Source organism: Venturia canescens, chromosome 7 (genome assembly GCF_019457755.1).
Source record: "Venturia canescens isolate UGA chromosome 7, ASM1945775v1, whole genome shotgun sequence".
In the NCBI taxonomy this organism is placed as follows: Eukaryota; Metazoa; Arthropoda; class Insecta; order Hymenoptera; family Ichneumonidae; genus Venturia; species Venturia canescens.
In genome coordinates this window covers 17,141,055-17,156,613 of record NC_057427.1, presented here as the reverse complement: position 1 = coordinate 17,156,613, position 15,559 = coordinate 17,141,055, and the positions used below count along the sequence as shown (strand labels likewise).

Genomic DNA, 15,559 nt, shown 5'->3' with positions numbered 1-15,559 from the left:
ATCCACCATTCTATCTCACGGGGAAATAAAGTTCGAATAATTGGTCGATTTGAAAACCTTATAGAGACAAAGAATTGATGAATCCAACGAGTCGAATTTTTCATGCTTCTGTAAAAAAGAAAATCAAAAAATGTTCTCATGTACTTTCGAGGTGGTTTGAAGTCTTCATTTAGCTGGTTGCCTTCTTTTTTCCTTCGTATTCCATTTTTCTTATCGCCTGTTGCCGGCGTCCAGGAAAATTAGAAATTATGATGAATCTTCGTTGTCGGAAAGGTCTAAGGCACTGTAGCTCAAGTCAAGTTGATGGAGTAGAGGAAGAGAGAGAGCAAAAATGAAAGAAAAAAAAACGAGCCTTATCAGTACCCTTGTTGCCGTCAAAACACGAAACTCCCTGACTTCGGTTACTAAATTCATGCTCTTGTGCTCTTGAATTCCAGAGGATATGTGTCTTTCTTTATTTCGCTTCCGATGGCATAATGCAATGAATATTTAGTAAGCACGTGTAGCTCATCTCTTTTACCACTAATAAATAGTCGCAAGATCACGGATTTAGTATATCAATGTTTGACCTACAATAATCCGAACGTTGCATTAATCATATATAGACATATATTGGCATAAATAGTTTAGAAAAAGAAGTGATTCGAGGCGCCACTCTCGAGACACCTCATACATCAAGAGATCTTGCTCAAAGAAGTACAGTATCTAAAAAAATTAATAACTGTTCATAAAACGAAGGTGGACGAGTGCTTCCTGTATTCAGGTATGGGAAAAAATCCTACCGGAATTTTCTCCTCTTGGAAGAAAAATATTTGTCAGACCTTTAACTACCAAATCATTTAGCCAAGTATTTGTTAGACGATTCGAAGAAATCATTGTACAGAAATTTGGAATTTTGTTGAATTCTTGACGATTTGGTTGATTCAGGGATTCTCCGAAGTATTGAGACGACTTTTTGCTGATTACCTTGATGAACCGTAACTCTTAGAGCAGAATAGTAACAATCATTCAACATAAAAAAATTTAATGGATACGACGAATGAACGTTGGAATTAATGCTGAGGGTTTTTTTTTCAAAATTATTTCCGTACTTAACAAGTTATCACATCGAAAAATTCCTGAAGTCGGAAAAGAATACCATACATGATGCATACAATTTTTTATATCGATCCATGCAAATTATAATTAATCTCAATTTTTATTTATTTAAGTAAACAACTCCATATCGTTGCAATGATAATGCGGTCACACGAAAAAAAGTGGTCAGTACCCAGAACCGGACCCATCGATCTCTACGTATGTCGGCCCGCTGAATCCGAATCCGAGGTCAGATTGGGCAATATAACTCCAAAATTTTGAGTAAATTCCAAAAAATCAAAAAATGATAAAAGTTGTCGTTGACCTTAATCGGGGGTGTTTTTTCTGTAATTTGTTGCTCTGAATCTGAATCTGAATCTGAATTTGAGTAAACTCCAAAAATCGTTAAAAATGGGTCAAAATCGCTATGATGGGTATGGAAAGAGATTTGTTGATCTAGATCGAATACGTTCTTTTTGTATTTTGATACGCTGAAACCGAAACCGGGCGTCTATTTAACTCGTACGTCTCCAAAATTTTGCTTCCATGAAAAAAACCGACTAAAATTGTTCTTTACGAATTTCGAGTAACTCAATCCGAATCCGGTGGCTAGTAGTCCCGATCATGCATACTTCCACTGAAGATCGTGAAAAATATCCAAAAATAGCAAAAGAACGGCAAAAAATAGTTTTTAAATCTTTTAAACATGCATCATTCAACTTAAACTGTACACTGAAACGTTTCGATATTCGGGAGGTTGTCAAATCCCAAATATCGGAACTTAGGATTTTTTAGATCCTCTTCTCTCACGTAGGAGAGGTGTCATTGTGCAGGTTCGTGCACTGACCGGCGGATTTTTGCCAGGAGCGGGTAAAACCTTCTGATTTCCCCATCTTGCAATTCGAGGATCTTGGCTCGAACTCGATCTTCAAGAACGGATACTTTCGTCCGGTATAGGAGCATCTAGTGTTCTGTATTGCTTCCTCGCTACGCAATCGGGCTTAGCCTCGCTAAAGCGTACTGCGAGAAACAATCTTCTCGTTATCGAGGAATTATAGGCTCCGTTATTACTTTGTTTTTATACAATTTTGGTAGGAATAAGGAGGAGGATGAAGGAAAGGTTGGGAGCCTTATTGTCGTACGGGAGGTGCTCCGCTGACGCGAGAGCGCTCCGTCCGTAGCCCTCTGACAGATTTTTGTCAAACCAGAAATCGTGCCAGGGGGTAAGGTTGTCCCATTACAACACAAAAAAAGATCTATATATTCTGTCTTCAATAAACTAGAAACTGGAGAAAATTATATAAAAAACTTGAATACAATACTATCGCAGACATGATTGTTCTTTGGCTTGAATTCTACTCAATTGATTTTTTTTCATTTTCTGCAAGTAATATGAGAAGAGAAAAATCTTTCTATTTTCTCATCCACTTTCTCTCTTTTGCATCCAGCAAAAATCTGCCACCATATTGATATTCCACTCTTGTTCTTCACTTAGATCTCCAAGGTTTTCAGGTAAGTAGTCGAGGTGGAAGTGTAGAAAATGTAGTTTGAGATTCATCAAGCACCCCAAGTATCTAAAATTTTCCAACAACTCTTTAACTAAATTTTAGTAGTTCTCATTTTTCTTATTTCCCAGAAAGTTCTGAGAAATGTTTTTGAAACTTTTCCAAGCTGCCTTCTCAGTATCGTTCATTTTTTTAAATAAAATTTTCGTCTCCAAATAAACTACGAGTTTGTAGTCCATCATATATACCCTCCTTTAATTTTGCATCACTAATTGCACGTGATTATACGTATAATCCCGATCGAACTTCGCCCGCCTTCGGTGGGCTCGTTTGATCGTGCAATTATACTATAACGTCTCGTTCTCGATGATTATATGTAGACTTTTAGAGCCTAAGATATGGGAAAGGAACAATTTTTTATTTTTCATAAAATTCAATTGGCGTAATATTTACACAAACTCAAAACTGACTACGCGAATGCTCCATTTTTATTTTCTATTGGCCGGTTATAAAATTAAGCGAAGGTTTTTGATTTTTCTGACCATCCAGCTACGCGTTTGATTGTATCAATGTTAATACCCTTACTTATTGCTCTTGAGATGGTCGCATGTTTTGCATTATAGGCTGAATAAATGTTCGTGGCTATCCCTGCTTTTTTGAGAATAGACTTTACCCAGTGAGATAAAGTCTGTGACGTCGATATAAACAAATTAATATGTTCTTCTCTAATAATTTTTGCACGACCTATATACTGTAATACTGCTCTTGCTACACATATATTTTTTCTTTTTTCAAAAAATTGTAATACGAAATTGGGTTGACATTTTCCAGATTTTTATGTTTTTATCAGCTCTGGAATTTTTATTTCAGTGCCCGTTTTTGCTTCTTTAATATTACGTATGTCAATTAACGCCATTGTTTGTAGCCGATGTCCTGTTGTCAAGAGCAATAATAAAACAGTTTTTTCTGAGAGATCTTTTAAATTTGTGGTATCTTCAGATGACATATTCTCAATATAATCTAGAACTGCATCTATATCCCAGGTCGGTGAATATTTTGCCTTTGTTGGTTTTTGCTTTAAAATGCCACGCATAAAACGACTTAACATTACGTCTCCTGAGAAGTTTTCTGATGTTATTAATGCAATTGCAGCTCTCTCGGAATTTAATGTTCCATATTCTGCTCCTTCTTTAAAACGTTTTGTTAAAAACTCGATTATTTTAAACTTATTTGTGTAGAACATGCTATAGTTATTTTCTTTCGTGAATTTCCACCACTGTTTAAGTGATGATTCGTATTGTCTCATAGTCGATTCCGCGAGTGACTTTATCATTATTTCGGCTGCTTCTTCTGTCAATCTCTTTTTCAAAAAAGCTTGCCTGACAATTGCACGGCCTCCAGCGAAAGCGTCCGTGCTAGGGGGTGAGACCTCTCTCTGCAAGGGGATAACAATAATTCATGACTCGGTTTAAAAATAATCGGAGGCTTCCTGAGCAGCGAAATGAATAACGGAAACCATGATTGCATTGGCCAATATGGTACAACTACAACACCTTCAACTCTATCCGCAATGAACTTTTTAACGATTTTATCTTTTGTAATCAGTTTCCAATTATCTATATGATATCGTAATTTTCCCGCTGAAAAAAATACCTCTTCTATCGACGATGACGGTAAACTTGGTATGAGTTGTGCGCTTTCGTTGGACTTCGATTCCTGCTGGATATGGCTGTTTTGTTGTAAAAGCTGTTCTTCGTTTGAAACAGATATTTCATTTGTGTCTTGCGATGCCCACCCTGCATTGGTCTCGTGAGTGGGCCCTTCCGGTTTAAAGTACATGTATTCCGAATAATTGGTTTCTTGTTTTCTTGAACTCTCAGGTTTTGTCCCAATTTTTCGATTAAGTTGCCTTCTTTAATTCTTTCTGAAAGTTTTGCTTCATATAAAAACGAATCTGTTTTTGCGTTTTCCAATATATCTCTCGTTTGTTTTGGTAGCCCGGGAGATATGAATGATTTTCGAGCCAGAGAAAGAAAATGATGGAAATCTGTTAGAATTTTTCCCGTATCTGAAAAGTATTCTAAAATTTTTACGCTTTCAGAAATTTCTTCTTTCTGTGATAGCAGACGAGAAGTACCAGCTCCAAGAGCAGCAATCGCAGAACCAAGGGTGTTCTGTAGTGACAAAAAATGTCTGTCACGTTTGAGGGCGGATTCGTTCATTGACGCACTAACCTCCGGATTTAATTCCGGAGCCTCTAGTTGACAGATTCCTTTCTTGGAGTACTTTGCTAATATTTTATTCTTTTCGTCTTTTGGTAATCCTTCAGATAACCAAACACCAGCGGTTAGCTATTTGCGAATGGATCGGATATTCCTTTGCCTGTGATACCGAAGGATCTTTTCCTAATACTTCTAAAATTTCCTTCTCTATTTCAGATTCGTTTTCGATATTTTCATCTTCTCCAATTCCTGATATTTCATTTTGATTATTTTCATCACCTGTGAAAACATCCAAATATTCTAGTGTGCATTCACACTACTATATTCACTCAAACTTGTTTTAGTGTTGTCATGACTACGCATTACAACATGCTTTCCGCTCGATTTTCGTTTCGCCTCTTGTACGAACTCAATCTGCGTGATTATTAGGCTATGTTTCATCTCTCGTGCGAACTCAACCCATTTTATGTTCGACTATGTCTGACCTCATGTGTCAGCTCAATCGTCTTTATTTTTATTTTTTACTTACTTGGAAACTGATTCTTCCCAGGTTGAACTATAAGTTCTTCCTCAACATTTGACCCCACCGACTCGCTACTCGAAGTCACGGGAGGCTCTCTTCGTGTCCGCTTTTTCTGAATCCTCTTCAATTTTTTGATCAATCGCTGTTCCTTTTCTTCATAACTGCGAGATCTCTTCTTTTTTGACGATTTATCCATATCTTAAATTATTATAACTATTTGATAATTAATTTTTTCTTCGATAGGTTTATAAACAATAAAGCATCTCGATAGGTAAGAGTGAAGGGAAAGTTTTTCCTTTATCTCTAAAACTAGTGGTGACATCGTACGAGAGAAGGCGCACTACAAGTTAATCATCTCGAACGAAACACGAAATATAGTTATTTCCTTTGTTTCAACGGGTATAAAAAGTCGAGCGCAGAGGCTCCGGTAGCCAGTCTCGTCTCGAAGCTCCCCACGTTAGACTAACCTAATTCATACGAAAATAAAGAAATATAAATTTTCCGCTCATCCAAAATTCGCTCACAAAAACAAAAAGCAAAATAACATCACTACAATCCCACTCAGAATCCAACAAAATAACACCTTTCCTCCTCACGCCAAGAGGGCCGGGCTCATTCGGCTTCGTTTGAGCTCAAGATTCTTAGCTGAGTATCCGATCTATCCAGGAGGGCCGGGGCATTTCGATTTCGTTCTGTCTCAAGATTCCTGATAGATTTTCAACCCTTATCCTATCCAAGAGGGCTGTGGCTGTTCGATTTCGTTCTGTCTCAAGATTCCTGATAGATTTCCGATCCTTATCCTATCCAAGAGGGCCGTGGCCGTTCGATTTCGTTCGGTCACAAGATTCGTGGGTAGGACTCCTACCTTTTCACGCCAGAGGGGCCGGGGACAGTTCGATTTCGTTCTGTCTCAAGATCTCTGAGTGGAGTCTTTTCAATCAACAAATCATTGTTTTCTAAGTGGTGATCAAATTCGTTGAAAAATTATTAAAATCTGAGCGAGTTTCTTTATTTTCGAGACGAGAGATTAAAAATTTATCAGATCTTATTTATTTAATTGGCAAGATGAAGTCGATCCAAAATTAAACCGAGTCAAATTATTTTTCAATTTAAATTGAGCTAATAAAAATTTATCAAAAAGCGAATTTACTCACTAAAAACAATTAATTTGAATTATATCTAGTCAAAAGAGTAAGATAAAAAATAAAAATCCACTCGAACAATTAATTTGTATAATATCGAGTCAAAAAAGTGAATTTACAAAATCACAGCTCAACTATTAAATTATTCCAAATAAAGTCAATTAGAGTACATTAATAAGCGTTGGCGAGAGAAATAATTATTACCATTGCGAAAAGTATCGAAAAATTAAAGTATTGCGAAATTTCAATTCCGATCGACATAAAAAATTTTATTATCGAAAAAAAATACCGGAAATGAAAATAAATTTCATGCGAAATGAAATAAAACGGAACACGATTTCAATCAAAATTCATTTTTTTTTTGTAATTTGATCCGTAAAACATTCCAAATTGAATAGATTGTTTGTTATTTTTAATCTATAATTTCGTTGAACGTTTTTGTTTCATGCCCGCTCGTTATTTAAATAAAAAGCTCGAACTCACGCATAACGGCGTGCTCTAAACAAAACCGTACCGTTACAATATATATATATATATTGTGACGTAACACTCGAACCCCAACCTAACCTCCAAAAACATCGCGACGCGGCGCAATGTTTTGACCGAGCGCGTACAACGACCGGGGAGCCGCGTCACTGCTGGCCGGCGGCGGCCATACTGGAGGGCAATACAAAGGCCCGATACAAGCGGCGGAGCGCGACACTAGCGGCGCCGCGTATTAAAAACTTGAACTATTATATTTTTTTGTTTTGTTAATTAAAATTCAACGCGATTTCATAAAATATTGTAACTAGACTCAAATGAAGCGGAAAATTATAACGGATCGAAGGAAAATAATAAAAAGATAATTTCTTTTAAAAAATTGGTATCAATTCAAATAAAACAAGACGCGTGTTTATGACGCATGCGCGGGTGGAGCGTTGATGGGCTATAGGACGCGTACGTGACTTTTAGCAATTGTAATTATTCGAATCATATTAAAACAACTAACAATGTTAAAAAATGAAGAAAATTAAATAATAACGGATCAAATTGAAGTTTTTGTTGTTGAAAATCGCAATAAGCTGAAATTCATAAAAAGCAGTAGTCCGCGCATCGTATGTTAGCCCGCTCGACCAACGGGCGAGCGTGAATCATGGCAACGGGCCAATCAGAGAAGGCGTTAGAAATGGATGCGCAGAACCGATCCGAAAACCGAAAATTCGGCGTTTGATAATTTTATGGTGGGGACACGGGTATAAGAAGCGCTGCGCGACTCATTCGGGAGGCAGTCCTTCCTCAAAATTCTGACTCGGAACAAAAAGGCTGACCTCAAACATTCTGATTTTGGCAAGCAACCTAACCTATTATCCTAAATTTTTCCTGGATGCCTGGAATCTCGGAGCGATTCGGCGACGTTTCAATCCCAGAGTCCAGGGTCCGCACCTAACCTCTAAACTTTCCAAATTTCCGTTGCACGGGATCTCGGAGCGATTCGGTGACGTTTCAATCCCAGAGCCTGGGGTTTGTTCCTTAACTTAACCAATTTTTATTTCTTTTTGCTTGCTATAATCAGGGATGATTTTTCTTGTAAATTTGTAAATTCTGTAAAATTCTCTTTTTAAATTCAAGGTTGAAATAAATCGAGTCCGAGTCAAACAAACCCGAAATTTCTGTAAAGTTTGTAAATCTTGTAAATTTTAAATAATTAAAAAGGCCGCGGTACGAATTAGAGGTTATATCGCGTCAAACCTATAATAATTTCTTTTATTGTATAAAATCAAAACACTTTTGAATTTTCGAAACTTTCTTCTTTTTTATAAGCGAAAAATGCGTAAATTAAAAATTGTTCAAATTCGAAACGGCGAGTGAAACAAAATTTCTCCCAATCAGCGAGCGCGATCGCGAATATTTCACGACAACAAATCAAAAACGAATTTATCCTGTGAAATCAATCAAAATTGAATAAATCGGAATTGTTAAATTTTTCAAAATCAAAATTCCGCGTTCTCGCGTTTCTTTCATACCTGCTCCTTTTAAAATTAAGGTAGCTCGAACCGACGCGTGGCGGCGTTCAGGCCAGGTCGGCAAGAGCGTTACGTTACAATATATATATATAAGTAGATCCATTGGATTTCGCCCAATTTGTCGGGAGGGGTCTTTCGATTTTTCTCAAACTTAGGTACTTCGAAGTACCTTAAAAACTATCCCCAAATATCAAATTTCAAGTCTCTAAGTGCTCAAGGTCACGAGAACGAGCCTTATAAATATCAAAAATGACCATTTTTTGCCTCTTTTTAAGATGATGGTTCACAAAAACTTTACGTTCAAGTCAAATGATACTGGTTCCATTTCCTTTAGTATACCATCTAGATTATAGAAAAACGGGGTCCAGTCGTCCAGATCAAGAGGCCTTTCATTGTGATCACGTTAAATGAATTAAAAATTTCAATAAAATGACCTTTTTCAAATTGATGCTACACGCTTCTTTCTAGCTTAATTGACTTCTAATACGGCTCATTTTTTTCATTTTTTATACCTTTCAAGCGAGTCATGCCGAAAATTTAGATTGCGTGAAGAAGCCTAGAGAAATATCATGCCAAAGTTGGTCTTTTTCGAAATTTTATGAAAAATCGCTAACTTTGACCATGCATCACGAGCGAAACTCTTAGAAGGTAAGAATCATTTTTTTTATATTGATTTTTCTATAACATTCGATAAATAATCTTTTTCTTGAAGTTTCCGTAAATTTTCACGGCAATATTTTTCTTTTTTACGGAGTAATTGATAATTTTATAGAATACGGATCTCTGCAGGATCGTAGGAAAAATTAACCAGGCCCTTCAGCCTCGGTAACTACGGAGAAGACGATCGATGAAGAATAACCCAAAACAATACATGATTTAATTAAATAAATTAAGAAGATCGTCAATGGGATTTCAGATGAACTATTACAACGTGTTTTTGATAATTTTAGGAAGCGTTTAGATATTTGTGCCAAGTCAAATGGTTCTCATTTCGAAAATATATATTAATACCTTTGCATTCTTCACTGTATTTTTAAATTAATAATTTGTACTAATAGTTCTTTACTATATATAATAATATAGACGTGAAATAAAAATGACGACTTTCTTTATTAAAAAAATGCTGAAAATTATAATTTGCAAATTGCTTCCTTAAGATGGTCAAAATGCACGGTGCTCAAGATACACGATGCTCAAAGCTTACTCTATGAGGTGCTATATTTTGCATTTTGGCTTCCTCATAGAGGAAGTTTTGAGCATCGTGCATCTTAAACACCGTGCATCTTGACCATCTAGAGGAAGCAATTTACAAATTTTAATTTTCAGCATTTTTTTTTGTATACAAAGAATAATAATGTATTTTCTGTACCTTCTTTTACGAACATAAATTTTTTTGTGTGCGCGCGTGCACACACACGCACACATACACGCAAGCATGCACGCACATACACACACATCCGGACATTTTCTCTAGATATGATTTTTCGATGTTTTGGGACATTTTGAGCACATTGACATTGAAAACTGGAAAAAAAAAAATTTTTCATTATCACATAGCTTCCTCTATGAGGAAGCAAAACATTTAAATTTTCTCAGTCCTTTCATTACCTAACAAATAGTGATTCATTAGTTTTCACACATTCCTATGGGATATTCTGTATACACGAGAGTGAGATGCAATAGCGACACAAATGAGGCGAGAAAGGAACTTCATTAATCACGCACCGTCCTTCTTTTGTAATGCATTCTTTTTTCGGGTTTGTCTAATACCTTTTTCCATTTTCTCTTTATATCTCTTAGTATCTAGTAAAAATCTACCATCATGTTGATATTCCACTTTCCTTCCGCTTACTTGCCTCTACTTTTTTTACAGCATTCATACTGTAAAAACAACCATTTTGGAAAAACTAAGCGAGCGAAAAGAGTTCATAACCGGTGTTTCGGAAAGGTCAATATTAAGGACACCTTTGATAGTAATAATATGGTTATTCACGTGCATAAACAAGGACGAAAATCGACTTGAAAGGAACAAAAACATCAAAAATTCTTGACTTTTTGAATAAAAACGCAAAAATAATAAAGATTTTAATTTTATTTTACAAAATAAATGCCAGATTCTGAAAGAGCTACTTCGAAAACCTCCTATGTGAGATTTTGAAGAATTTTTCTTTGGTTCCTCAATTAAAACTGTAAACTTGAAATTTTGTGTCTAAAATTGACGTTTTGTGCATTAAGTCGACCGGCTTGTCTTGACATTATTACACTTTCGTATTGTTTGTACGTTCTGATTGAATAAGTTTATTCTTTCTCTCATCACGGAAACAATATAATCAAGTTTATCATGATTGTCGTATCTACTTTTGAATGTATTTTCGAACTTTCAAAAACTATTATCAACATCTTATGGTATCGTTTCATATACACGTTCTTAAATTATTATTATTTTTTCAATACTTTTCTATGAATCCTCAAGATACTTAAATTATTCTAAATCAAATATATGTTTCGGACGAAGTTGAAGAATTTTTCGATTCCATCATTCGTCATTGTTTACCTTCGTAATTCTGTTGACAGCTGCAAGGTTTTCGGTCCAGATTGAGCTGGAAAGTGTTAACAGTACCCTCAAGGCGTTTCCTCTCCTACTTCTCCTCCATCCACTCCACCTCTATATACCAAAATTTTCGTCTCAATCATTCTTTTGCTTCGTCGCTTCTGACTTCGATCCATGCGGAACTTGACTCGTCATTCGATTTATTTGCACTGTACGAAGGTGCATGTTAGCGATACCTCTGAATAGAATTAGATGAGTTTTGTCTGATGGATTATGATAACCGCAATGACAATCATTATTTTTGTTATCGTTATGTTCATAGTCATACATTACAAAATTACTGGGTGCATATTTTTTTCGTTTGCTCTTCGATAAGAAATGCAAAAATCTATTTTCCAAATGAAAGTCGCAAGTTTTTAAGACCGCTGATAACTTTTGGGCTTTTTAAATGAGTCCTTCCAACATTTCTTCCAACATATCAACAATTTCTAGACTACTTTCAACTATAGTACCCTATTTTGATGTGATACTCATGTATGGCAACCACTATTGTTGGCACTCGAAGTACGTGCCACGATGACAAGCGGTTTCATCTTGCTGCTTTCTCTCATCTATAATTAAAGACAGTAGAAGCTCAATCTCACTAATTCCCGGTTGTGTCCCATCTCGGATTCGATGGAGATAATCGTTGTGCGTGCTTTCCACTTTCGTACTATTTTCAAAAGCTCGATTATAAAGTACTAGCCCTGTTACCAGACACCGTTGTGTCCATATTCATTCTATCGTTCCCGAGAGCGAATATTAGAACGATGCGAAACATCGGTTGTCGGCTATATGAGGCGCTAGAGGTTTAGTTTAGCGAGACCCGAGAAACGAAAGCCATTTATGTGGGTTCCATCGTCAATCTAATGCCTTTTTTTGCCAAGCTCAGAGAACTATTCACAGCTTTCAGCATCACCGATGTTCGAGACTTGCTCTTGAAGAGAAAAAGGAATTCCTTTCATATTTGGGAGTAGCTTATATTGCGAAGAGCACAATAAAGCATTTTTATCCCGAATATCGTTTATATTTTTTTTTGTATTTTTAATTAAAACGGAATAAAAATGAACGAACAGGTTTACATACAAAAACGATGGAAACAAACTCAAAATAAAATATCCATCAAACTTGACTGAAGAAAGCAGAGGATATTTAAGAAGAGAGTTTATATGATCATTTCATATCAGCATCTGGTTTTCAAAACTTAGCAGTTTCGGTCCAGTTGCGATGGAGTTTAGACGTTTCAAGATTAACGTTTAAAATTAACTGACTTGCAGAATAAGTTTCATCGTGCATTATACAACTGCGATTTCCAATACCAGATGTGCATAAACTAGTATAATTTATGGAGCAGCTATACAAAATAAAAATTGATCCATTTTTTTAACGAATGATAGAATGATTTTATTGATTACCTTGTTAAATGATGTTGACATCATCGTCGTTTCCTGTGTTGTTACAAATCACATCAGCCTTGATGCTATACTAACTACGTTCTTTAAACCAATCAATATTTCGAAGAAATTATTTTTTTTTACTTCTTCATCACCCATGACTAACATTGGATGACTTGATTATATTCCATTTGATGGAGGGCTGATTGAAATTTTTGCTTACCTATACATCTAATTATTTTGATAAACACGAGAGTGAGCGTTGAAGGTAATTTCTTATTTGTTTTTATTATAACCGCATACGTTTTTTTTAACGGTTGATTCTTGAAACATTATTTTGGAAAGGTTACCGGAATGTTCCTCTTTAAAATCTTATTATTTCCATGGAAAAATGGAATTTTTTTGTAGGTTGTGCTGTTGAAACTCGTTGGAAAACGAGAGCCTTTTCTGTTAATTTCTCAGAGAATATTTTCAGAACGATGTAACAGTTATTATTATGATGATTTTCAAAAATTCGCAGCGAATGAAACTTTTTGTAAAAAATGAACTTTGACGATTAGTCATCGCATGAACGGAACTCCGACAACTGTGCTTGCAACAAGCAACAAGATAAATTTGCTTAAACGCGGTCCATAAATTGATATTCGAATCTTTACAATTGAACGATCCAAATCGGAAACAACAGTTTTGTTTTCTATCATATAATTTGATGTTATATATTATCAATAAATCATATGTTTAAACAGAATACCGAACATGGAAGTAAACTATATGGACATTGCGAATCAGTGATTTGATGATTTTGTCGAATTATCAGTAGTTTGATTAGTGCACTTGAATGAAAATTTGTATATACCGATCCTGGTCATCCTTTGCGATTTTTCGTAAAACCAACACTAAATAATAGATTTTTACCCCGAATTTTGTATATAAAAAAAATGTTTAACAAAAGTTTGATTTATACCTTTTCATTGCTTATTATGACAACTGACTTAAACATGTATTTACTGTAAAATAAATCAATTTTTTTATTTATTTATTTTCAGTTTTGTCACAATGATATCGGAAAATTGATCGTAGAGAAATCTACTTTCAATACTCGTCAGTTCCTCAGATAAAAACGAGTGATAAAATTAATAGAGGTCCTTTTTCAAAGTTTGGAAATATATCGGTTTTCTAACTCGATCGAACGAAAGCGCGCCACCAACTGAAATACCAAGGTTCAAGGAGAGTTGCTTCTCTTGGTACGCAGCCGCAGTAGGTTAAGTTGAACCACCTCCCCATCATTTTTACCATTCTTCCTGTTCGTTTTATTTCTCTTTCTTTCTCTCTTTCCTTTCAAAATTAACTGACACTACCATTACCTACCCTTAGGGTCTCCAGATATAAGTCATATAGCTGTAAGAGGAAAAATAGCTGCAAACAACATTCCGCAGACAGTTCGATCGTTTAATAAATCGAATGCATATCAAACATGGTTTTGGTCGATTTTAACATTCGTGCGAGAAGCTCCCGCCCGCTGACGGAGGTTCAATAATAACCATTAATAAAATAATAATGCAATGAAACCGTGTTAAAATCATTATGCAAATATCCACCAGCAGCAAAAGTACATTCAAAAAATTTCTTTCCAAACGTATGTCATAATGTCAATTTGGTAAAATTGTTTCGAGACTGCTGAAAAAACTTTGGCACATACTTCTCAAGCATTTGGCACAACAGACACTGAATTTCGTATGCCAAAATGGAAGCATTATTCAAGGAACCATAATAAAGATTTAAGATATTTTTTTCTACTCGCTTTTGACGACGATTATAGAACTCCATTAAGATTTTATATTCGCTTTTTCAACGAGCGAAATAGTATATCTAAAGGAGCAGCAGCGTTTTGACGCCGACACCAAATATTAAAAAGACAAGGCAAGACGTGCAGCGGTATATCTCCACTCAAAATTGTATATTATGCCGGAAAGTTGTTCTCTTACAGCATAGGCATTTTGGTACTACACCAACGAATGGTATATCAAAATAAATAATGTCTCTTTTTCGACCATTTGACTCAATACCGGACTCAATTCTATTAAAATTAAAAATTGGACAAATGTCAAGTTTCTTCGAAAGTGAGTCACATCCGAGATGTCAAGGTTACCAGCGACATTGACATTTGTCTAGAACTTGATATCAATTACGAACCATAGCCCATGTTGTTTCTCCTGTAATCGCGTTTATTAGCGTACATATCAGTTTTGTCAGTCGCAGCTCAAATTACGTAAACTACGGTGATCGAAACTAAAACCAATATTTTAATCTGTATAATTTGAAAAGTCCACAAATCTGTACAGAAGTTCTATGGAAATTTAATTGAGCTTTCGAAAGCACTCTCCAGTTTAGGAAGGCGCAAGTATACAAACCGTTAATCTCTATCAAAGGCAAACGCTTAATCTCTATCCATGCAGCCGGAAGCTGAAAAAAGTCGATCGATACTTTGATGGACAAAGGGCTGCAATCGGAAAAGCAATACAGGTTTATTTTTCAGTCCATCGTGAACATTTTATTAGCAAATAAAAACCACGCAAAAGTTGAACATGCTATGACCAATATTTTTTTCTCATCACGAATCCTCCAATATTTTTTTCTCATCACGAATCCTCCTTCACCTCCATATTTATCGCTCCGTTTTGCTTTCGTCGGCGCTCTATATCAACAAGTATTTACTAACAGTAGCAGCGGATAAAATATAGGTTTTTTTTGTTTCACTTCGTTCATTTTCACTGAGACGTTTCTTACTCGACTTTCGAATTCGTAAGTGTAAGATGCAGGTAAACCAATTCCAAAAACGAAATTGTATTCACATATGAGGAATTCTCTGTCAAACCGGCCACTTTTTTTTCGACCATCTTAGATCTACCTCATAAATTGTTATATCAAAGTACTACTAAAAGGTACTCTATGTGAATTTTTTCAGATTTTTAAATTCATAATTTTAGAAAATACCGTTTCTTTTTCAAATGAATATATCTCAGAAACTTGAAGTAACTGAAAAAAAAATTTTTTACATCTAAGTTGTAGTTTCGTGTTAGCTTTCGAGCGGACGACTCGA

General features: G+C 35.5%; 1 protein-coding gene across 7 annotated transcripts in view; it reads right to left on the bottom strand.

Moving 5' to 3' along the window:
- Positions 1-13,657, bottom strand: part of LOC122413123 (neuropeptide CCHamide-2 receptor-like) — a 132,066-nt gene extending 118,409 nt beyond the window's left edge. For 2 of the 7 annotated variants that reach the window (XM_043423276.1, XM_043423283.1), the window contains exons 1-2: positions 13,424-13,651; positions 12,481-12,513 (exon numbers count right to left, since the gene is read on the bottom strand). In XM_043423276.1, coding sequence (XP_043279211.1) covers positions 12,481-12,513; positions 13,424-13,459 — 69 coding nt within the window. In that variant the 5' untranslated portion in view covers positions 13,460-13,651. Of the gene's footprint in view, positions 1-12,480; positions 12,562-12,682; positions 12,917-13,423 lie in introns of all 7 variants that reach the window. The other 5 variants (XM_043423279.1, XM_043423278.1, XM_043423277.1 and 2 more) reach the window with 5 other exon arrangements.
- Between the last annotated feature and the right edge of the window lie 1,902 nt (positions 13,658-15,559).